The sequence below is a fragment of the Cetorhinus maximus genome, chromosome 6 (genome assembly GCF_964194155.1).
Source record: "Cetorhinus maximus chromosome 6, sCetMax3.hap1.1, whole genome shotgun sequence".
Taxonomy (NCBI): Eukaryota; Metazoa; Chordata; class Chondrichthyes; order Lamniformes; family Cetorhinidae; genus Cetorhinus; species Cetorhinus maximus.
Window position 1 is genome coordinate 5685079 of NC_135884.1, and position 25139 is coordinate 5710217.

The window sequence follows — 25139 nt, forward strand, 5'->3', positions numbered from 1 at the left end:
ATGAACCAGTTAGGGACCATTTACATTTAAGGAGAAATCCGAATACCTCGTTTTACCCTAATAGAACTATGTCACAGGATTCTACACTCTTTTAAACAAGCACAAACATTATTGTATGTAGAACAAATTAAACAAAGCAAATGCTAATAAATTAACACTATAGCTTATAACTAGGAATGTTATGTACTCAGGTTTACTTCTGACTTCCCCCAAGCATTCTCTTATATGACACTTCAATCTTAGTTACTTACTTCTGTAGGGACCATCCATAAGTGCCACAGTCCTCTGGAGAATTCTCCTCTGCTCCAGCTATTCTCTGAGGTAAAACTTTCATTTCCCATCTCTTGACTGCGGCTGCCTCAGTCCCTTGTTCTGGTTACTTTTCAATACTTCCAAGCTAATCTGCTTGTTACTTTCTTTGCACAAGACTCTGTGGAGACCACTGTAGATGCTTCCACTAGCTTTAAACTAGGCAATCTTCCAGCTTCTGTTCCCTCAAAAGATTCAAACTGAGATTAAGCCTCATCCGCTTTCCACACGGTGAATGATGAAGTTAGTTTTTTATACTCTGCTTACTGTGCAAGTCTATCTGAGTGTCATTCACTTTGACTATCTTCTCTCAGTGAGCTGCATACTACACACACCTGAACCAAGCTGCAACTAACTTTTCCAGCAAACACCCCGATAAATTGAAACCTGAGAACCTTCCTAAGCTCCACCCACCTCCATGACAACGTAGCCTACTCTGGGCTGTCCTCAAACCGATCTTTAGATTAATTATACCTCATTTACAATTTCTTCTTTGATCTGGTGAAGTAAATGGGTTTTACAATTGTTTAGGGTTCACTGAATGCTTTTAAACTAATTAAGCTCTACCTTGCGAAACAAAAACAACTTTCTGGAAAGCTCCTCTTGCAAGTTTTGCAGACACCATGTCTCCAGTTCTTTAGCTAAGTAAGCCCACCTGCTGCAAACAGCTTTATCTCTTCTACTCTGTTTTTATTAAACAAACATGGGCCACCTTTTGAACTGCCATTTCTTGAGTTGTTTTGGCAATCTCTAAAGCCCAGCGCTTTAACTAACTTACCTTTAATCTTCCCAGAACCAAAAATGACATCTACAATATTAACATGAACCATTAACTAGATATTCGCAACGCCTTGAAGAACCAGTTGAGTTTTTACGATAATTCACTAGCTTTATGGTCACTTTTACTCATGTCAGATTTTTGTTTTAACATACTGAGTTTCACTTCTCACGTAAGTGAAGCTCTTACGACCCAAGTAGGCAACACTTCTACCTCTAAGATAGAGGCTCCAGGTTCAAGTCCTGCTCCAGGACTTGTTGGCTACCGAAGGAGCATTCATGATATGGTTTGACAATCAGCTTACTAATGCTTCCCCACTATTCCCCAGGGGGATAAAGGTGTGAGTGAAGATCTGAAACAGACTTCTCAAACTGCCTTGGGTGGGATTTGATCTTGTTTTTGGGTTATTAATCCAGGCCTACTAGGGTTACTAACCCAGTGACAAACCTACTACTCTACCACACCCTAAAGTAGTTACGTGAAGTTGAGTTTAGTAAATCTGGTAACTTGGGGGCTGTCACCAGGAACAACAATGGCCAGGGGACATGCCATATTGTCATAAAAACCCAACTGCATCTACATACATACATACGGACAACATACGAACATGCGAAGAAGGAGCAGGAGTAGGCCATTCAGCCCCTCGAGCCTGCTCCGCACCAATTAATGGGTAGGGAACAGTCAGTCCTATAGCTTTCAGCTGCTCCACATGAGTCAGGTTCCGCACCATGCTGTTAAATCTCGCTGCCCCTTCTAATTGATTAACAAATAATTCAACTCTGTAAAATAAATAATCAGCCAACAACATGGAGGCTGCCCACCAGCACCATCACCTTCTCAGGGCAACTCGGGACCAGCCATCAGTGTGGTCTTCTATACATCACCCATGTTGAGGAAGAACAAGGAATTATAAAAGGAATTATCATGCAACTACTAGCACAGCCACATATCAATGGGTGATAACTGCACTCCAGAGGTCACTTCAATGATCACATCTGTTCATGTCATCACTAGAAATGCTGTCATCCCTCCAATAATGCCATGGCACTAGGCGGATGCTAGGGTTTTAGGCATCATGGTTCAATAGAAGTGGAAGAATCAACTTTTCCTTTCCTCTTCTACATGACTTTCTCAAAAAAAAACCATACAGAAGACTTTCCCTCTGGGTCAGGAGACAGAGGTCGGGACTGTTTCCACCTCCCGCACCCGCCCTCGGAGGGAAACAGTCACTCACTTGTGACTTCCCCCAGGCGGCCAAGTGATGGTCAGAGGGTGGGATCACTGTCCAATTAAGGAAGGGAGGTAGATTCTCGAACCTGGAGGGCCAGAGGCCTTTCAGCTTGAGGGGAGCAGCAGGTTGCAATGGGAGGTAAGTAAGAGAGAGGGTGCTTCAAATTGGAGGCATCCTCTCTCCAACCTTTTAAAATTTAAACTAAAAGATATATTCGGCAGCCAGATTATCACTGCAGGGCTGGGGGGTGGGGGGGGGGGGGAGTTGGAGAGGGGTAGTGGTGGTGAAGAATTCCTCTACAAAGCTGCCCTCCCAGACAGGCAGGGAGGACATCTAAGGCCTACCTGGAGGACTGGCACCCTCCCCCAGTCTGCCGCCAGGTGCAAACCTCCACACACCTAAATCGGCTCCAACCGCTCTAGGAACCTGGAGGCCAACTGGAAAATTCCTGTCAGCCTCCATTAATTGGCCTCGGTTAGGCTCTCCGATCTGTAACAATAGCCCAGAGGTGGGATGGAGGTGGGGATCCCGCAGGCCAGCCAGCGGGGCTATTTTTAACTCCTGCCCGCCCAGCGCGTCTACAATCATGAGTGGAAATGCTGCCACTTACCTGAAGTTGGTGGGGCGGGGGGGGGGGGGGGTTGGGGGGTGGAGAGAGTGGACTGCCAGCCACTTGAATGCTCTTCACCTCCTGCAGGGGTGCACCTGACCACTGCTCCACACTGCTCCTCAAGAGACAGGTCTGATTGCATCAACACATTGGGAATCTGTGGCAGAGGGAGCGACAGGTGGAGGTTGAAAACTGAGAGGGTGCCACCTCTGGTTGGGCATATTCCTGGAGGCTTCATCACATGACCTCCCACCTCCAACCACCACATCCCCACCATTGGTCAACCAACACTGCCCACCACCTCTCCATTTGAGAAGGGAGATTACTCCTCATTATCCAATTGGATGATCTTTAACTTCAAACAGTCCTAGTTCCAATCTTCAAAGTCTTTTCTATAACTAACAAGTTGAAGAGGGCACTCACTTGAGCACAAATTGAGGCCCTGTAACTGCAAAAGCTGAAGAAAGAATTGTTTTAATTAAGAGCTTCCATCTCAGTGAGGAGGCTTCAGGCCATTCCATATCCAACAACCTGCTCTGAAAACTCTGCTCACCTTTTGACAGCTACAACAAATGCTACCACAACAGCTAAGAGAATCCACAAAATTCTAAAACAATCAACAACATTCTTAAAAAACAACCCACAACATTGTAAAAAATAAAGTCAATTTGCCCTATCTCCCAATGTTAACAGATCCTTTAAAAAAGAATCCTAGGATCCACCAAAGGCTAATCAGTTCTTCCTTGGGCCATACCCTATCCGTGTACCAAGTTTCATTGAGATCCATCCACTGGTTTTTGAGATATGTTGTTCACAGACAAACAGAGTAACGGGATGAAAAGATTAACTCCGCCCACCTTCAGTGGTGGAGGTAATAAGCAGAAATGTCAAAGAAATTATTTAAAAAAACACACAATTTTTTTTTTAAATGTCCCGATCATTTTTCTCCCAGGATTTTGCTCACAACTGTACACCCTGGACATCAATCTTCAACTCCAGGAGACTCCAAGGCAACCCTGAAGGGTTGGCGATCTGGTGGGAAGCTGGTGGTTCCAGGGTGAGGGATTGCCGATACACGAATGGACTGGAGAAGCTGGAGTTGTCCTCCTCCGAACAGAGGAGGCTAAGACGAGATTGGACGGGGAATGGTCAAAATCATGAATAGTTTATATAAAGTAAATAAACAAAGTGTTTCCAATGGCTGAAGGGGTCAATAGCCAGAGAACACAGATTTAAGGTGATTGGCAAAAGGAGCAACGGTGACATGAGGGAAATCTTTTTTGTAAAACAAGTGGTTAGGATTTGGAACGCGCTGCCTGATAGGGTAGAGGATACAATTCAATAGTAACTTTCAAAAGGAAACTGGACAAATATTTGAAGATGGAAAGAGCTAAGCAGTGAGACGAACAGGATTGCCCCTCAAAAGGGTTGACACAGACTCGATGGGCTGAACGGCCTTCTCCTGGGCTGTCCCCCTCCTATGATTCTCCTGTGCTAGCAATCAACTGGGTTGGCAACGCCGCTGGACAATCACCTCGATCACTTGCCAGCATCATCAGCAGGTGTTTATCGTCCTCGCTGGGTTTGCTCAGAGCTATCAGCCATGAATCAGCGGGAGTGCTCAGTTTCCTGGAGAAAGACTCTGCCACCAGGTTCAGCAGTTTTAATCCTTCGTGAGAGCGGAATACTTCCTGAAATACACATTTCAAAAAAAAACAGAGGAAAATCAGTTTCGATCTGCAGCCTCCTTGGGCAAAGTTACATTGACATAGCACCTTTAACATAGAAAAACATCCAAAGGGACATGACAAAACCAAGGGAGAATGGATGCCAATGTTTTAAAAAAAAGGAAGACTTGCATTTATTTAGCATTTATATTTTCACCACCACTGCACATCTCAAAGAAATACCTCATCCAAAAGATAGCACCTTTGACACCCTCAATGCTGCACTAGAGCGTCAGCCTTGACTTTGGTACTCAAGTTCTGGAGAGGGGCTTGGGCCCAGAACTTAGTGACTCAGAGCCAAGACCATCTGATACAGGCAAGGAAGAGCGACAAGGTCAAGAGAGCAAATTCTCAGTCAAAGAGGTGAGTTTTAAACAAGGAATAGAAGCTGGAGAGATGGAAGGGTTTAGGGAATTTAAGAGTTGGGGTGTAGACACTTGAAGGAAGATTCGCCATGGAAGTGGAAACCACAAAAATCGCCTTATGTGGGTCAGTGTCTAATTTTGATAAATAATATCCCTGTGAAGTGCTTTGGGATGACTTATTGCGTTAAAGGCACCATATAGATATAAGCTGTTGTTGTTGTTATTCTTGTGTATCCAGGTTGCAGTACTGCTGAAGACCTGCTGGTGGCGCTGCACATCAGCATGGCTGCTAATGCCAAGGACACCCCCCATGGGTGATTAATGGGACTGCAGCTCTTAATAACAACAACAACAACTTATATTTATAGCGCCCACAGCATATCAAATCATCTAAGACACTTCACGAGACCTTCATAAAATAAAGTAAGACACTGAGCCACATCGGGAGACATTAGATCTTATGACCAAAAGCTTGGTCAAAGGGTAGATTTTAAGGAGAGTCTTCTCAGGTAGAGGTGAAGAGGTGTAGCCAGGGCCTGTGAAGGAGTGTTAGGTATCAAAAAATTAACTTTTGAAAATGAATATTGTGCATTGTATGAATACAAACTCTGCATTTATAATTTTACAGATTTATCTGATGTGAAAAAGGAGACTATTATGATACTGGTTGTACATTCTCATTGTTCAACACTTTTCACAGGATACTGCACGTTATAATGTGTAATATGGCTCACATGATGTAATGCTGTGCGTTCCCACAACCATTACCAGATGATTTTATGCACAATTTACACAATCATCAATCATTATAGAGTCGACTAGATTAAATTACGTTCTTTCAGATTATTTTACCGATTCGCAGTTTTGGAATAATCATGTAAATGTACAAATCTGTAAAACTGTCACATGAAAAGGAAGAGAAATATACCGTGAAATTTTGGGAAAGACTGCAATGTAAATACATGGAAATCGATATATCTGTCAGTATACGTGGAGGTATATCAGTAGATTTTGACTTTTCATTCCCATTGTTGAAGCCTGTTTGTTTACTTATGTCGTTTCATGAATGAGTTCACTCGGTTTTTCACTGCGTCGCCCCAAATTTTCCACTCTCGGCGACTGCTTCGTTGGCCTTGTGATTGCACCAGGCCTGGGTGGAGGGAGGGAATTCCAAAGCTTGGGGCCCGGGCAACTGAAGGTGGGGGTCACCCATGGTGGAGAAATTAAAATTGGGGATGCACAAGGGGACCAGAACTAGAGGAGTGCAGAATATCCCATGGAGCTGTGTGGGGCTGGACGAGATTATAGAGGTAGGAGGAGGGGTGAGGCCGCGGAGGATGAGAATTTTAAAATTGAGGCGTTGCTTAACTGGGAGCCAATGTAGATCAATGAACACAGGGGTGATAGGTGAATGGTGTTTAAGACATGGGCTTTGGATGACCTCAAGTTTATGGAGGGTAGAATGTGCGCCACCAACCAGGAGTGCATTGGAATAGTCAAGTCTGGAGGTAACAAAAGCATGAATGAGGATTTCTGTAGCAGACGAGCAGAGACAGGAGTGAAGTTAAGTGACATCATGGAGATGGAGAGAGGCAGTCTTAGTGATGGTGGGAATATTGTGGTCTAATGCTCATCTTGGGGTCAATGGGACAATGGAGTTGAAGCCCAATATCAGCCACGATCGTACTGAATGGCAGAGCAAGCTCAATGGGCCGTGTGGTCTACTCCTGCTCCTTATTTATTGTGTTTGGCGGAGCCGGTAGCTAGGGAACAGAATTCGGATCTGCGGTCAAAAAAATGAATTCAAGTCTTCCCAAAATTGAACTGGAGAAAATTTCTGCTCCATCTGGTACTGGATTTTGCTTAAGCAGTCTGATAATTTTACCCACAGTGGAGGAGACGAGAGAGGTAGAGCTGGGCGTCATCTGCGTGCATCGGAAAACTAACACTGTGCTTTCAGACAGTGCCGCCAAGAGGCAGCGTGGAGATGAGAAATAGGTGGAGCGGGGGGAGGTTGACACAATGAACCTGATAACGACAGTAAAATCGGTAAAAGAATTCAGAGAATCTGAATTCAAACATCAGCGGTGTGTACGCTAACAATGAAGAGTCAATGTTGCTTCAGGGTGCTGCAAGAATAGGGCCTGAGAATGTTCCCTCGGTATGGCCACTGGTTACCACAACAACCATGGCAACTGTTCAGTAGTCAGGCAGCTGAATTCAACATCCAGTGACATTCAATCGACCACTTTCAAAATCCTTCGCAAAACCTTTTCTTTGACAGTGCCTTTCACCAGCAACCATGTCCACTTCTCCTCGTTCAATATTTATCCCTCAAGCAATATCACTGAAATACGCGTTATAGCATTTTTCACAACCTCAGGACATCCCAAAGTGCTTCACAGCCAATGAAGGACTTTTCGGAAACAAAAATAAAAATACCTGGAAAAACTCAGCAGGTCTGACAGCATCTGCGGAGAGGAACACAGTTAACGTTTCGAGTCCGTATGACTCTTCAACAGAACTAAGTAAAAATAGAAAAGAGGTGAAATATAAGCTGATTTAAGGGGTGGGTAGAGCTGGATAGAGGGCCAGTGGTAGGTGGAGATAACCAAAAGATGTCACAGACAAAAGGACAAGGAGGTGTTGAAGGTGGTGATATTATCTAAGGAATGTGCTAATTAAAGGTAGAAAGCAGGACGAGCAAGGGATAGATAGACCTAGTGGGGGTGGGATGAAGGGAAGGGATCGAAATAGGCTAAAAGGTAGAGATAAAACAATGGATGGAAATACATTTAAAAATAATGGAAATAGGTGGGAAAAGAAAAATCTATATAAGGTATTGGAAAAAAAAGGGGGGGGATCGGAAAGGGGGTGGGGATGGAGGAGAGAGATCATGATCTAAAATTGTTGAACTCAATATTCAGTCCGGAAGGCTGTAAAGTGCCTAGTCGGAAGATGAGGTGCTGTTCCTCCAGTATGCGTTGAGCTTCACTGGAACAATGCAGCAAGCCAAGGACGGACATGTGGGCATGACAGCAGGGTGTCCTCTTTGTCCTTTTGTCTATGACATCTTTTGGTTATCTCCACCTATCACTGGCCCTCTATCCAGCTCTACCCACCCCTTAAATCAGCTTATATTTCACCTCTTTTCTATTTTTACTTAGTTCTGTTGAAGGGTCATACGGACTCGAAACGTTAACTGTGTTCCTCTCCGCAGATGCTGCCAGACCTGCTGAGTTTTTCCAGGTATTTTTATTTTTGTTTTGGATTTCCAGCATCCGCAGTTTTTTGCTTTTATCTAAGTACTTTTTGGATATAGTCTGTTTTAATGTTGGTAACATGGCAGCTTATTTGCATAGAACAAACTCCCACTAGTGCCAATGAGACAATGACCAGTAAGTCGCTTTAGTGTTGTGCACTGAGGGATGAACATTGGCCAGGGTTCCAGGGAGAATCCCCCGATTTTCATCAAAATAGTGGCGTTGGGACCCATTATATCCACCCGAGAGAGCAGACAGGCATCTCACCTGAAAGATGGCACTTCTGACACTTCAGTGCTCCCTCAGTTCTGCACTTGGAGTGTCACGCTTAGATTTGGTGCTAAGTTTCTGGAGTAGGGCTTGAACCCTTAAAGCCTTCTGACTCAAGAGGGGAAAACGCTACCCGTTGAGCCCATGGCTGACCCATTACTCTCAGCAATGCCACACGAGATCCCCTAGTATATTATAGGAAGCCGCTAATTACAGGGAGCTGAGCGGCAATAGGAAAGAAAGGCCCTCGAGTGTCAAATGGATCAAATAGAGCGAGAGGTTGTGTTAGATGTTTCATACTCACACACTCGGTGTTTTCAGTCATGTTCAGGATAACATAACTCTTTCCAGCTAATTTGCTCCAGTCTCTGCAGATAACCTGCTGGGGATAAGCACAAGAACCATGTCAGTCGTAACAGAGTGGGAACGGGACAGTGCACGAGAGCTCTGTATTCACTAGAGGGGCACAGCTTTGAAAAAAATTGTACAAAAGGTCAGAATGTCATTTGACTCGCTCCTAGGACGAATACGAAGCAAGGTTGAGCAGGTTGGGCCTAGACCATTGGAGTTTAGATGAATGAGAGGTGATCTTATTGAAACATATAAGATCCTGAGGGGGACTTGAAAGGGTGGATACTGGGAGGATGTTTTCACTTATGGAGGGGGGGTGTAGAACTGCAGGACACAGTTTAAAAATAAGAGGTCTTCCTTTTAAGACAGAGATGAGGGGAAATCTTTTCTCTCAGAGGGTCATTAGTCTGTGGAATCCTCTTTCCAGTGGAGGTTGGGTCACTGAATTTATTCAAGGCTGAGTTAGACAGATTTTTGATAGACAGGGGAGTCAAGGCTTACAGGGGCGGGGGCAGACAGGAAAGTGGAACTGAGATCATAATCAGATTAGCCATGATCTTATCGAATAACAGAGCAGGCTCAAAGGGCCAAAAGGCCTACTCCTGCTCCTATGTCCATTGTCCCTATGACCAAGGCAAAGTGACACAGCTTCAAGAAACCTTTCAAAACAATTAAGGCCATATCAGGATTGACTCGCACCTGGAGGTGGAAAGGGTGGAAACAGAAAATGCTAGAGACACTCGGCAGGTCCAGCAGCATCTGACAGGAGGGGAACGGAGTTAATGGTTCAGGTTGGTGACCTTTCACCAGAACTGGAAGATGTTAGAGGTGCAAAGGCTTGAGCAAGAATGGGAGCAGAGAAAAGGGGAGATGGGGAAAGGAAGTAAAGGAAAGGTCTGGGATGAGCTGGAGGACAGGAGCAATTAAATTACAAAGGGGATGACAGTGCAAGCAAAGCAGCATTAGAAATAGGAGCAGGAGTGGGCTGGTTGCCCCTCCCCACCACCCAAACTCCACCCACCCACACCCCAAATCTCCCCCGCCACCCAGACCCCAACCCCCCCCTCCCGCCACCCACATCCCAACCCCCCCTCCACCCACACCCCAACCCCCACTCCACCCACACCCCATCCCCCCTCCACCCACACCCCAACCCCCCCTCCACCCACACCCCACCCCCGCTCCACCCACACCCCAACCCCCCCTCCACCCACACCCCAACCCCGCCCACCCACACCCCAACCCCCCTCCACCCACACCCCAACCCCGCCCACCCACACCCCAACCCCCCCTCCACACACAACCCAACACCCCCCTCCACCCACACCCCAACCCCCCCCTCCACCCACACCCCAAGCCCCCCCTCCACCCACACCCCAACCCCCCCTCCACCCACACCCCAAACCCCCCCACCCACACCCCAACCCCCCCGCCACCCAGACCCCAACCCCCCCTCCACCTACACCCCAGCACCCCCCTCCACCCACACCGCAACTCCCCCTCCACCCACACCCCAAATCTTCCCCGCCACCCACACCCCAACCCCCACTTCACCCACACCCCAAACCCCCCGCCACCCACACCCCAACCCCCCCGCCACCCACACCCCAACCCCATTCACACACCCCAACCCCACTCACTCACACCCCAACCCCACACACCCACACCCCAACCTCCTCCCACCACCCACACCCTAAAACCCCCGCTACCCACACCCCAACCCCACCCACCCCACCACCCCCACCACCCACACCCCAACCCCACCCACCCACACCCCAACCCCCCCTCCCGTCACCCACCCCCCAACCCGAGACCCCAGAGAAGTAGCTTTCGTCTCTTGGTTACTAGCCCAGTGACATTTTTGGTAGCCACCATCCCCTAGGGAAACTGGGGCTGTTCTCCTTGGAGCAGAAAAAATTGAGAGGACCTTAGACAGAGGTGTTCAAAACTGTGAATTGTTATGAGAGAATAAATAACAAGAATCTGTTCCCAGTGGCCAGGGGATCGATAAGCAAAGGGCACGGGTTTAAGGTGATTGGTAAAGGAACCAGAGGCGACATGAGGAAACGTTTTTTATGCAGACAGTTGTTGTGATCTGGAACGCGCTGCCTGAAAGGGTGAGGGAAGCAGATTCAAGAACTTTCAAAAGAGAACTGGATAAAAGTTCGAGAGGAAAAAGAATGCAGGACTGTGTGCAAAGAGAGGGAAGTGAATCTAATTGGATAGCTCTTCCAAAGAGCCAGTATAGACATGATGGGCCAAATGGCCCGCCTCTGTGTTGCATGTATGATTGTACAACAGTGAGTTTCCCACGGGGAGAGAGAGAAGAATAGAATAAATTCCCTGCTCAAAACAGAGGTGGAATTAAAATGATAAGAGGGTTTGGAGGATGTGACTAAATTGAGAGCTCTTTCAGAGGGGGCAATAAGTTGAACGGCCTCCTCCAATACCAGCACAATGCTGTGGAGGAAACTTTAAGGCAAAGTTGGGCAGGAGCAGAGGGGTAGATGCACTGCCGACCTAGATGGGACAATGAGGTTGGTGGGCAGGAGCAAGGTTTCAGGTGAGTTTCAGGACTCGACTGAACAGGAGCCTGGGACAGTGCAAGACCCCTGGGGGGAACTTCTGCCTCTTCTGCAGAGCACCTTTCGCCCTGGTTTCTGTTCCCGGCAAGTTTGACCTCCTACGAAAGCCACCAGGACTTCCCCGACACAGGCCTGGGGATTATAATCCCAGTTGGCAGAATCTAGGGTAGCAACAATTAAGTCTCACACTTGGTTATAACTTCGCTTGCCCACCCCTGGAGAGTTTCTGCCAAGTTTGTGGGTCGCAACCCCATCCCCACCACACGTCTGAAAAGGAGGAATTTCCAGGGCTACGGGAAAAGTGTGTGTTTTGGGGGGGGCTGGTACATGGGAGAGTGGGGTTTGCAGAGGTGGGACTAGTTGGAGGTGGGACAGCGAAGGTTGAGAGGGGACCTGATAGAGATGTATAAGATTATGAGGGGCATAGATAGAGTGGATAGGAAGACACTTTTTCCATTAGTAGAGGGGTCAATAACCAGGGGGCATAGATTTAAGGTAAGAGGTAGGAGGATAAGAGGGAAGTTGAGGAGAAATGTTTTCACCCAGAGGGTGGTACTCACTGCCTGAAAGGGGTGGTTGAGTCAGAAACTCTCGTAACATTTAAGAAGTATTTAGATATTCACTTGCGTTGCCATAGCCTCTAGGGCTGTGGGGCCAAGCGCTGGAAAATGGGATGAGTGCAGTCAGGTCTTTGCTGACCGGCGCAGGCGGGATGGGCCGAATGGCCTCGTCCTGTGTTGTGACCGTCTATGAGTCTAATTGGATAACCCTCTGAAAGAGCTGGGATTGGCACAATGGGCTGAATGGCCTCCTCTTGATCAGCACAATACTATGATTCAATCCGGTGGACAGGCAGCATTGCTAGCCGACCTGAAAGAGGTTGTCGGGCTGAAAAGCCAGCGCAAAATTAACCACCCCGTCAACACAGCAGAACGGATGGTGGTAACCACGGCAACAGCCTCGGCCTCCACTGCCATGGAGCAAGTGCTGCAGCAGGTGGCAGTGGTTAGGGCTCTTAAATGAAGTAGGGTTTTGAAAAAACAAAAGGCGAGTAATTAAATCGCGTGAGCAGGACCTCATCGTGACAGAGGTCAATCAAAACGATGCCCTGATAAGAGGGGGGGGGGATGTCAACTCAGAAAATCGGCCACCTCCGAAAGACGTTAAGTCCCAGCCGTGTCCAGACTGTACAGCAGCCGACTTTGATTATTGTTGTGACAGCCTGTAACACAGAGAGAGAGAGAGAGAGAGAGAAACCCACAGAGGCCATCGCTGACAGCTCAGGAGGACATTCACTGTATTTGTGGTCCAGTCATAAATAGGTCTTTCAGGAAACGAAGGCCCTATTCATTAACATGAGTCAGGCAGAGACGTAGCCTGGCATTGCCAACCCTCCAAGATTGTCCTCAAATGGCCAGGAATTGAAGATTAATTTCCAGGGCTAAAACCTTTGGGAGAGGAAGGGGTGCTTTAAAAGAAAAAAGCGATTCTCTTTCTCCACTTTCTTTGAACTTTCGTTAACTATAAAAGAAATAATTGGAGATTAGGGATAAAAAGACAGTCAAAATTTTGACAGTCAGGCTGACGGTCAAAAATCATCCTCGGAGCAGAGAAGTTTAAGGGAGGTTCACTAAGGATGGGTCCCGAGATGGAGCACTTCAGTTTTGCAGAGAGGAACTGGAGTTATTTTCCGTGGAGCAGAAGTTAAGGGAAGGTTTGATAGAGGTGTTTAGAATCATGAATAATTTTGGTACTAGTCAACAAGGGGAAACTGTTTCCAGTGACAGGAGAGGCACCGATTTTACCCGAGGCGCAGGTTTAAGACGGACTGGCAAAAGAATCAGAGGGGGACTTGAGCAGGAACTTTGTGACGGAGCGAGTTGTGATCTGGAAGGCGCTGCCTGAAAGGGCGGGGGGGAAGCAGATTCAATTGCAACCTTCAAAACGGGAATTGGATAAACACTCCAAATGCAAAGAAGTTGCAGGGCTATGGGGAAAGACCAGGGAGCAGCGGGACTAAATGACTAGCTCTCTCAATGAGCTGGCACAGGTACCATGGGCTGAATGGCCTCTTTCTGTGCTGTAGGATTCTACGATTCAATGAAATGTGATGGTTTAGCATTGAAATTCATTACCTGTGTGGTCTCCTGAGGTTCCTCTCTGGCTGCAGTGGGTTTCGTACCACTGGAGTCCTGGGGAATGAACCCGGGCTCCTCCATCTTTGATGTCGCTTCCAGTGAATACACGTGGTCCGGAACTGTCGTGGTGAAACCCATCCCCTTCCTGCCAGTGGTTGGTAGACCTTGAGAGGTGACAGCGTTGCTGCCTGTGGTGGCCGTAGCAACCGCCCTGGTGAGCACCGTGTTACCCGGGAGGACCTGAGGCGGCTGTGGCGATGAGTAGGAGGTTGTGGGAAAATCTGAGGCGTCGGATTCACCCGGCGAGCTTGTTCCCGGCGGCAAAGCATCCAGCCCACCCCTTCGATCGCCAGAGTCAGATCCCGTTGCCGTGGCGATGTCATCCAAAACCCCGAGGGTCTCCCCATGCGGGCTGACGGTAGCCAAAGTGGTCCTCGTGAACGTGGCACTCGTCGGTGACACGGCTGGCACTGCCTGCTCTTCCCCCCGGCTTAATGGCCTGGACTCGGAGCCTGGGGAAACCCAGGCCTGCGGCAAGGAGGCGAATGCACCTGATTCACCGGTTACAGTGATGGGCCACGGAGTTGACGGCGCCAAAGGAGCAGGAGAACTGGCGTCTGAAACGAGAGGTTAGACGACACTTACATTGATTCCCGTAGAGGAGAAGGGGGCCTTGCAGCCTGCCAAGCTAATGCCAGCTCTTTGAAAGAGCGATCCAATTAGTCCCCGCTTCCAGGGTTTTCCCCATTACCCCACAAATGAGTCCTCTTCAAGTACTTATCCTTTTGGAACTTCCTATGGAATCCGATTCCATCACCCTGTCCATCTATTATGTTCCAGATCTTAATAACTCTGTGTGCAATAATTTCTTCTCATCTCACATTGAGATACACATTTATATATATATATTTATATATATATATATATATAGAAAGATTAGCATTTATTTCTAAAGCACCTTACACGAACTCCAGATGTTCCAAAGTGCTTTACAGCCAATGAAGTGCTTTTGAAGTTCATTCACCGCTGTAACGCCAGAAACACGGCAATCAATTTGTGAACAGCCAGCTCCCACAAACAGCAGTGTGCTAATGACCAGGCCGTTTCTCTATTTAGTGGCATTCATTGAGCGAGAAATGCTGACCAGAACAAAACTCAATTCTTCTTTTCAATAGTTCCAGGGACAGTGTAGCACTCTTTCACGACTGCATTAACGTAGAATCACAGAACATTTAATGCACGGAGGAGACTGTATATCTGCCCTAGCCTAATAAAGTGACCCAACCTAATCCCACCTTGTTACCCTTGGTCCAAAGCTCTGTACATTACGGCACTTCAAATGCATATCTCAAATGTTTCTTAAATGTGATGAAGATTTCTGCCCTTCCCACCCTTTCAGTTCATGAGTTCCAGACCCCCACAATCCTCTGGATGAAAAACATTTGTCAACTCCCCTGTCATCCTTCTGACAATTATTTTAAACCAATGCCATCTGGTTATTGTCCCCTGTTATGGGAAATTGGCCCTTCCTATTCACTCTATTTAGGTCTCTCATGATTTTATACACCTCAATTTAATCTCCCCTCAGCCTCCTCGGTTATAAAGAAAACAACCTCAGCCTATCCAATCTGTCCTCGGCTCAAATTCTCCATTCCAGGCAACATCCTCGGAACTCTCTGTACCCTCTCTCGTGTAATCACATCCTTCCTGTAATGTGGTGATCAGAACTCTATGGTGGTGGTCTAACAAGTGTTTTATTCAGTTCTAGCATAACCTCCCTGCTCTTATATTCTATGCCTTGGCTAATAAGGAAAGGTACCCCCTCATATGGCTTCAAAACCACTTATCTACCTGAAGCTTCCAGCTTCACCTGCTCCACCCCCCCCCTTAAACAGTATAAGTTTCATCACAGTTTTTACTGCTCTTTAGCTCTGAAGAAGAGTCATACAGACTCAAAACGTTAACTCTGTCTTTCTCTCCACAGATGCTGTTAGACCTGCTGAGTTTTTCCAGCATTTTCTGTTTTTGTTGTGATAGCCTCATTCATTCTTTGTATTACCTCATTAAAGAATTCAATCTAGTTTTTTTTAATTCATTCATGGGATGTGGGCTTTGCTGGCTGGGCCAGCATTTATTGCCCATCCCTAATTGCCCTTGAGAAGGGGGTGGTGAGCTGCCTTCTTGAACCGCTGCAGTCCATGTGGTGTAGGTACACCCACAGTGCTGTTAGGAAGGGAGTTCCAGGATTTTGACCCAGCGACAGTGAAGGAACAGCGATGCATTTCCAAATCAGGATGCTGAGTGGCTTGGAGGGGAACTTCCAGGTGGTGATGTTCCCATGTGTCTGCTGCCCTTGTCCTTCTATATGGTAGTGATCATGGGCTTGGAAAGTGCTGTCTTAGGAGCCTTGGTGAATTCCTGCAGTGCATCTTGTAGATGGTACACACTGTTGCCACTGTGAGTCGGTGGTGGAGAGAGTGAATGGTGGTGGACGTGGTGCCAATCAAGCCGACTGCTTTGTCCTGGACGGTGTCCAGCTTCTTCAGTGTTGTGGGAGCTGCACTCATCCAGGCAATAGAGAGTATTCCATCACACTCCTGCCTTCGCCTTGTAGATGGTGGACAGGCTTTAGGGAGTCAGGAGGTGAGTTACTCATCGCATGATTCTTAGCCTCTGACTTGCTCTTGTAGCCACAATATTTATATGGCTAGTCGAGTTCAGTTTCTGGTCAATGGTAACCCCCCAGGATGTTGATAGTAAGGGATTCAGTGATGGTAATTCCATTGAATGTCATGGGGCGATGGTTGGACTCTCTCTTGTTGGAGATTGTGTGGCGCGAATGTTACTTGCCACTTGTCAGCCCAAGCCTGAATATTGTCCAGGTCTTGCTACATTTGGAAATGGACTGCTTTAGTATCTGAGGAATCGCGAATGGTGCTGAACATTGTGCAATTATCAGCGAACATCTCCACTTCTGACCTTATGATGGAAGGAAGGTCATTGATGAAGCAGCTGAAGATGGTTGGGCCTGAGGACACTACCCTGAGGAACTCCTGCAGTGATGTCCTGGAGCTGAGATGACTGACCTCCAACATCCACAACCAGCTTCCTTTGTGTTAAGTATGACTCCAACCAGCAGAGAGTTTTCCCCCTGATTCCCATTGACTCCCATTTTGCTAGGGCTCCTTGATGCTACACTCTGTCAAATGCTGCCTTGATGTCAAGGGCAGTCACTCTCACCTCACCTCGGGAGTTCAGCTCTTTTGTCCATGTTTGAACCAAGGCTGTAATGAGGTCAGGAACTGAGTGGCCCTGGCGGAACCCAAACTGGACGTCAGTGAGCAGGTTATCATTAGGGAAGTGCCGCTTGATAGCACTGTTGATGACCCCTTCCATTACTTTACTGATGATCCAGAGTAGACAGATGGGGCGATAATTGGCCGGGTTGGATTTGTCCTGCTTTTTGTGTACAGGGCATACCTGGGCAATTTTCCATTTAGCCGGGTAGATGCCAGTGTTGTAGCTGCACTGGAACAGCTTGGCTAGGGCCCTTCAACACGGCCCTTCCTTAACAAATCCGTGCTGACTGTCCTCGATTAATCGTGCCTTTCTAAATGACGATTTATACTGTTCCTCAGAACTTTATCCAACAATTTGCCCATCACTTGGGGGTAAGCTGAGTGGCTTATATTCGGCCAACCCCTTTCTCCCTTTTTAAACAACGATACAACATGAGCAGTCCACCATTCTTCTGACACCACTCCCGTAGCAAACTGGAAAATGATGATCAGAACCTCCTTTATTTCTTCCTTCGCTCCTCTAAGCAGACTGAAGTACATTCCATTGAGCCTAGTGATCTATCCATTTTCAAGAATGTTAAGCAGCTCAACATTCCCTGTCTCACTATGTTTATCACACCCAAAATCTCACACTCCTCCTCCTCAACTAAAATGTCTTGTTTTGTCCCTTTCTTCTGTGAAAACAGATGCAAAGCGTTCAGTAAGAACCAGGCCCATATCTTCCGCCTCCACACACAAGTTACCTTTTTCGTCGCTAATTGGCCTTACTCTTTCCTTAGTTATCTTTTTGCCTCTTTATGCATTTATAAAACATCTTTGGGTTTTCCTCGATTTTACCAGCCAACATTTTCAAATGCCCTCTCTTTGCTTTCCTAATTTCCTTTTTAATTTTCACCCCGGAGCTTTCTATACCCCTCCAAGTTTACCACAATATTGAGGTTTAGGATAAGCTTATTTGTTTTGCCTTATCCTTCCTATTCTCTGTGCTCTCTAATATCAAGGAGGGGTCTAGATTTTGGAGTCCTACCCTTTGTCTTTGTGGGAACATATTTGTTCTGAACCTTCCCTGTATCTTGCCTGATTGCCTCGCACAGCTCTGACACTCATTGACCTTCGAGTAGTTGTTTCCAGAACACTTCTGCAAAATCACATCTTAGCTTAGTAAAATTGGCCTTTCCCCAATTTAGAACTTTATCCTATTTTTTATCCCTTACCGTAACTACATTAAATGTAACTGAATTTGATCACTACCACCTGAAATGCTCTCCCACTGGTACCCTCTCCACCTGCTCAGTCTCATTCCCTAAAACTGTTTTGTTGTGTGGTCAGGGTCTAGCCGGAGGTTTTGGGGTTTGTCCATTCTCCCAAAGTATGGTGCTCGAGCCAAGGAACCCAGGCTAATGCTCTGCAAACATGGGTTCAAATCCCACCACGACAGCTAGTGGAATTTAAATTCAGTTAATAAAATATGGAATATAAAGCTAGTTTCTCAAAACCATTACTCTTTCTTTACAGCAAGTATTTACACATTTGGACCCCTACACAGCGTTGGAGCTTCTCCTCCTTCCAGATCTCTCTTACTTCCCAGCCATGTGATCCGACATCATTGATACATCAGCATCATGTATGCTTTTGATATTAACCCTTTACTTTACAAAAACGAACTCCAGAACTGCTCCTCCCCCTCATGGGCTTGCTATGTATTGGCTAAAATAAAGTCCACAACTTTAAAAATGCTGTGCTCTTTCACACTGATTTTAGCCCAGTTAACACTACGATGGTTGAAGTCCCCTGACTGTCTTTATTGCTTCTGCACTTTGTCTTTCTATTACCCTCTGAATGTTTGGAGGTCTACTGTATACAACCAGCAGTGTGATCGCTCCTTTTTGTTCCTTGGTGGCGTAATGGTAATGTTGTTAGACTAATAATCCGGAGAAACAAGGCTAATGCTCAGGGTCATGGGTTCAAACCCCAGCATGGCAGTTGGTGGAATTTGGAATTCAGTTAATAAAATCTGGAATATAAAGATAATGGTGACCATGAAACTATATCCATTGCCACAAAAAAAAAACCCCAGTTCACTGATGCCCCTTAAGGAAGGAAATCTGCCATCCTTATCTAGTCTGACCTACATGTGACTCCAGACCCACAGCAATGCCGTTGTCTCTTAACTGCCCTTTGGAATGGCCTACTAAGCCACTCAGTTCAAGGGCAATTAGGGATGGGCAACAAATGCTGGCCTTGCCAACAGTGCCCACGTTGCATGAAAGAATAAATTTAAAATCCATATGGCCTTATTCGATGATGTTTCTGATTTCTCCTCCCAGCTGTGATTGTTTCTTCACCAGCATTGTGACTCCTTTTTTTTAAATCTCTCCCTCTATCCCATCAGAAAATGCTTTGACCAGGAAGGCTGCATTTATTGTGGCCATGATGTTAGGGAGGAGCACTTTCCAAACATGTGCGGGTGCGATCGGCGACATCATAGTCAACAACAGCAGTCTGCATGAAAAATGGCCTCCACCTTCACAGAGTCTTCCCAGGCCAGCACACAGGGAGCTGGGAGGACTGAGCGGTTGGCTCTTGATGCACCCTCTTTAACAGATGGATGCTGCCTCCCACTCGCTGCCCTTTGTTACCACCTCCTTACTGCCTTGCTCGATGAGAGGGGTGGCCGAGGGGTCAGGAGCAGGGCAGTAGGGGGAGGGTGGTCAACAGACAATGGGCGCGCAATGACACCACTCGTGGGAGGAACCGCATGCGGCAGCAGACAGAGCGGGTGCCAAGTTCTTGTTCGGCTGTGTGTTTTTGGGGGTGGTGGGGGAAGGGGGTCGGGCAGGTCAAACATGTTGGTGGATGGGAAGGTGGTGGTTATCCCACCACCTTCCCATCCACCCCCAATCCGGCCCCAATAAAACGGTGGATGAGAAAATGGCAGGGTGCCGAAATCAGCAGCCCACCTACCGTTTTTAAAGAAATAATTAACGGGCAATTGAGCTTGTTACCAAGCCAATTGACCTGTACTTCGTGCTGCCCACGCCATAAAACAATTAGCCTGGGCAGGCGGGCGGGAGTGAGGAGCCCGATTTTGAAAAAAAAAACTTTGTAAAGGCGGGAAGGAAGGAGGCAGAGCATTCTGGGAGTGCATCAGGAGCAACGCCCATCACTTTATTGCCCCTTTGTTCTTCCCCACTTGGCCAACAAACCCCACCCCACCTCCCTGGACTGTCTGATCCACCCTGCCCAGAAAGACCCGACTTGCCTGGCTCTGGCATCCATCTTCTCTCCTTCATGGAGATGAACCCGCTACTAAGTCCTGGCGCTGCTGGAAGAGCCACTGGCCAATCAGGTGGGTTAGCAGCTCCCAAGAGGGGGGTCATAAGGTCAGTTCTTCCTCCCACTGAAGGGCAAAAGTCCCACTCTCAGATTCTTTAGCCTGCCTGCAGCACATTATATATGCACCCCACCCACCCCCGTGAAATTCAGCCTGTGGTATCAAGAGTTACAGTGAACCAGGAATGTTGAAGTCAGACTTGAACCCACAATCTTCTGACCCAGAGCCAAGAGTGTTACCCACTGAGCCATAACTGATACATGGCATTATTATCGTGAAATATTTCATGTAGTTCATACAATGAGTTACTTTGAAATGAGTGTTGCAGGCCATGGAAATTTAACTGGACGAGCCATATAAATACTGTGGCCACAAGAGCAAATCAGAGGCTAAGAATTCTGCTGAGAGTAATTCGCCCTCTGACTCCCCAAAGCCTGTCCATCATCTACAAGGCACAAATCAGGAGTGTGATGGAATACTCTCCACTTGCCTGGATGAATGCAGCTCTAACCACACTCAAGAAGCTCGACACCATCCAGGACAAAGCCACCCGCTTGATTGGCACTCCTACACCACAATAAATATTCACTCCCTCCACCACCGACGCACAGTAGCAGCTGTGTGTACCATCTACAAGATGCACTGCGGCAATTCACCAAGGCTCCTCCGACAGCACCTTCCAAACCCACGACCTCTACCATCTAAAAGGACAAGGGCAGCAGATGCATGGGAACACCACCACCTGCAGGTTCCCCTCCAAGCCACACACCATCCTGACTTGGAATGATATCACCATTCCGTCACTGTTGCTGGGTCAAAATTCTGACACTCCCTCCCAAACAGCACTGTTAGGTACTCACTGTTGAGTCTACCTTAACCACTTAGACCGCAGTGGTTCAAGGAGGCAGCTCATCACCATTTTCTCATGGTCAATTAGTGACGGTTAATAAATGCTGGCCTAGCCAGCGATGCTCACATCTCAAGAACAAATAAAATGAAATCTACAAAAAATATTTAATTATGGAGCAGTCTCTGAGGATCATGAAAACCAAATTCTTAAGCTTCCGATTGGTTGCACAGAGGTTCCAGTATATAAATGTAGGTCAGTTGTTATTAGTCGTGACTGGGCAGTTCAATGCTTTTCTTTGATCACAGCATCTATTTGTTGTGCTAAACACAGGGGCTCAGGTAAAGATTAGATGCTAGCTGGGATTTTTTTTTTAAAGTAGCTTATCTGAGCTACAGAAACTGGAAGCCAGAGTAATGCTAAATTGCTGTCCTCGATTGGTAGGGAGAGAAGTTCCCGGGCATAATCCGATAAGCCAAGGAATCTTCAGCCTCAAAGAGAGACATTTCAGCCCAAAGAAAGAAAACCTGAAACAATACTTCCACATACACTAAGGCAGACACTAGGTACAGGATCCTGAAGGCCAAGCCCATGGCCAAGGAATACTGCTTTGCACAGGAGGTGGGGCACTAGATAAAGGCCTGTCCGCCATCTACAAGGCACAAGTCAGGAGAGTGATGGGATACTCTTCACTTGCCTGGATGAGTGTGGCTCCAACAACACTCAAGGCACTCGACACCACCCAGTTCAAAGCAGCCCACTTGACTGGCACCCCATCCACCACCTTCAACATTCACTCCCTCCTCTTACATGTTCTGCATTCGCATTTGCCATGAGAATGGGTCGGTGTTGAAAGACTATCATTTTTATGATTTGTACTTGGAACGTGGGCATCGCTGGACACTGGTCCCATTTGAAAAACAAGTCCTGCATTGCCAACACTTCCTGACAAAACATCCTCACCCTCCCAGTCTCTCAAGGTTGGAGCAGGGTTGCCAGCTCTGGTTGGACACATTCCTAGAGGTTTCATGACTTGACCTCTCACCTCTAATTGCCCCGCCTTCCCCCAACACTCTTGGCATCATTGTCCAACATGTCAGTCCTCATGGACTTCTGAGTTCATTCCCTTCCTGCAGGACATGAGCAGCAGCAGAATTATATGCTACCATAATCTGTAATCTCATGGCATATCCCTCACTCTACTACCAGCAACTCAGCAGATTCAATGAGCAGTGTCAAAGAGCACACACAAGCAGCACCAGGCATAGCTAAAAATGAGATACCAAACTGGTGAAGCTACAACACTGGATTACAGTGGGAGCAGCAAGCTATAGACAGAGCTAAGCGGTTCCACAACCAACGGATTAGATCAAAGCTCTGCATTCCTGCCCCATGCACTCATGGATGGTGATGGACAATTAAACAACTAACTGGAGGAGGAGGCTCCCCATCAGCCCTATCCTCAAAGATGGGGGAGCCCAGCACATCAGTGCACAAGGCAAAGCTGAAGCATTTGCAACCATTTTAGTGGTGAGTGGAGTAAAAATGTGATGAAGTTTATACTGGAAGCTCCACCCTGCTCCTGCTCCACCCCCCTTAAACAGTATAAATTTCATCACATTTTTACTTCTCTTTAGCTCTGAACAAGAGTCATACGGACTCGAAACGTTAACCCTGTCTTTCTCTCCACAGATGCTGTCAGGCCTGCTGAGTTTTTCCAGCATTTTCTGTTTTTGTTTCAGATTTCCAGCATCCGCAGTATTTTGCTTTTAACATGGAATATTACCCAGTTATGTCCTGTTAATTCAATCAATTACTGCCCCATCAGTCTACAATCAATCAACAGCACAGTGGTGGAAGGTGTCATTGATAGTGCTATCAAGCAGCATTTACTCAGCAACAAACAGCTCCATCTGGGTCATTCGGATCCGGACCTGATTACAGCCTTGGTCCAAACATGGACCAAGAGCTGAATTCCAGAGGTGAGGTGAGAGTGACTGCCCTCGGCATCAAGGGCAGCATTTGACAGAGTGTGGCATCAAGGAGCCCAAGCAAAATTGAAGTCGACGAGAATCAGGGGAAAAACTCTCTGCTGTTTGGAGTCATACCTGGCACAAAGTAAGATGGCTGCAACTGTAAGAAGCCAATCATCTCAGTTCCAGGACATCGTTGCAGGAGTTCCTTAGGACAGTGTCCTAGGCCCATCCTTCATCAATGACCTTCCCTCCATCGTAAGGTTAGAAGTGAAGATGCGCGCTGATATTTGCACAGTGTTTAGATCCATTCGCAACACCTCTGATAATGAAAGGCAACAAAGCAAGACTTGGACAACATTCAGGCTTGGGCTGAAAAGTGGCAATTAAAGTTTGCATCACACAAGTGCGAAGCAATGAACGTCCCCAACAGAGAGAATCTATCCACTTCTCATTGACATTCAATACCATTACCATTGCCAAATAGCTGATTTTCAACATCCTGGGAGTCACTAATGATCAGAAACTTAACTGGCTACAAGAGCAGGTCAGAGATTGGGAATTCTGCAATGAGTGATTCATCTTCTCCTCCCCCAAACCTGTTCACCATCTACAAGGCACAAGCCAGGAGTGTGATGGAATACTCTCCACTTGCCTGGATGAGTGCAGCTCCAGCAACACTCAGGAAGCTCGACACCATCCAGGACAAAGCAGCCTGCTTGATTGGCACCACATCCACCACCTTAAATATTCACTCCACCACCAACACACAGTAGCAGCAGTGCGCACTGTCTACAAGATGCACTGCAGGAACTCACCAAGGATCTTTAGACAGCACCTTCCAAACCCGCGACCTCTACCACCTGGAAAGACAAGGGCAGATAGGTAGGAACACCACCACCTGGAAGTTACCCTCCAAGCCACACACCATCCTGACTTGGAAATGTATCGCCGTTCCTTCACTGTCGCTGGGTCAAAATCCTGGAACTCCCTCCCTAACAGCACTGTGGGTGTACCTACACCCCATGGACTGCAGCGGTTCAACTGCAGGTGGCTCACCACCACCTTCTCAATGACAATTAGGATTGGGCAACAAATGCTGGCCTAGCCAGCAATCCCCACATCCCCGGAACAAATAATAAAATTTATAGTCTTTCAGCCACCTTGCTATTCTCATGGTGAAAATGAATGCAGAACATGTAAAAGCCTCATCCTCTGTAATACTGATGCTACTGGCAGACAAACCTGAAGACAGTCCTCGGTCTTCATGAACTCCTGAATTCCAGGATGGTGAGCTGTTAAATTCTTCCTGAATACTTTCCGCCGTCACTGACATTTCAACCACTGATCTGTCTGTCATTTCTTCCTCTGCCCATAACGTATCTGTTTCCACTTCTGCTGATGTGAGGTCCAAGTTAGACACTGTGGTGAGATCCCTCTGTGGAGCAGCCACGAAAATGCCGGTGACTGTCTCTCCAGCCATTGCAAGAGAAAAGCACAATGAACCTAAACAAAGAACTGGGATAAAATTCAATAGAATTATCAGCAGTTTATGAAAACAACCGACCGTATGCAACCTATGATCTCCTTCTACAGACCAAAGTACAATCTACCTTTCAATGGACTCTACCTAAGCCAATGAGCCTCATGTGGAAAGAATCTGCATAGATTTTACCTGAATACCATCTCCCAGAGACATCGTAAGAAACTGGAGCAGGGGTCGACAATTTGGCCCCTCGTACCTGCTCCACCCTTCAATAAGACCGCGGCTAAACTTAGACCATAAGACCATAAGACGTAGGAGCAGAAATCAGGTCATTCGGCCCATCAAGTCTGCTCCGCCATTCAATCATGGCTGATGAGTTTCTCAACCCCATTCTCCCGCCTTCTCCCCGTAACCTTTGATCCCCTTACCAATCAAGAACCTATCTATCTCGGTCTTAAATACACTCAATAACCTGGCCTCCACAGCCTTCTGTGGCAATGAATTCCATAGATTCACCACTCACTGGCTAAAGAAGTTTCTCCTCATCTCTGTTCTAAAAGGTCTTCCCTTTAC

At 47.0% G+C, this 25139-nt stretch overlaps 1 protein-coding gene across 3 annotated transcripts in view; it reads right to left on the minus strand.

The window, feature by feature from the left end:
* The window catches only part of podxl2 (podocalyxin-like 2), a 59316-nt gene that overhangs the window by 7925 nt on the left and 26252 nt on the right, over positions 1-25139 (minus strand). For 2 of the 3 annotated variants that reach the window (XM_078543125.1, XM_078543127.1), the window contains exons 2-5: positions 24326-24598; positions 13625-14244; positions 8858-8935; positions 4463-4619 (exon numbers count right to left, since the gene is read on the minus strand). In XM_078543125.1, the coding sequence (XP_078399251.1) occupies positions 4463-4619; positions 8858-8935; positions 13625-14244; positions 24326-24598 (1128 nt within the window). The remainder of the gene's footprint in view (positions 1-4462; positions 4620-8857; positions 8936-13624; positions 14245-24325; positions 24599-25139) is intronic. The other variant, XM_078543126.1, reaches the window with a different exon arrangement.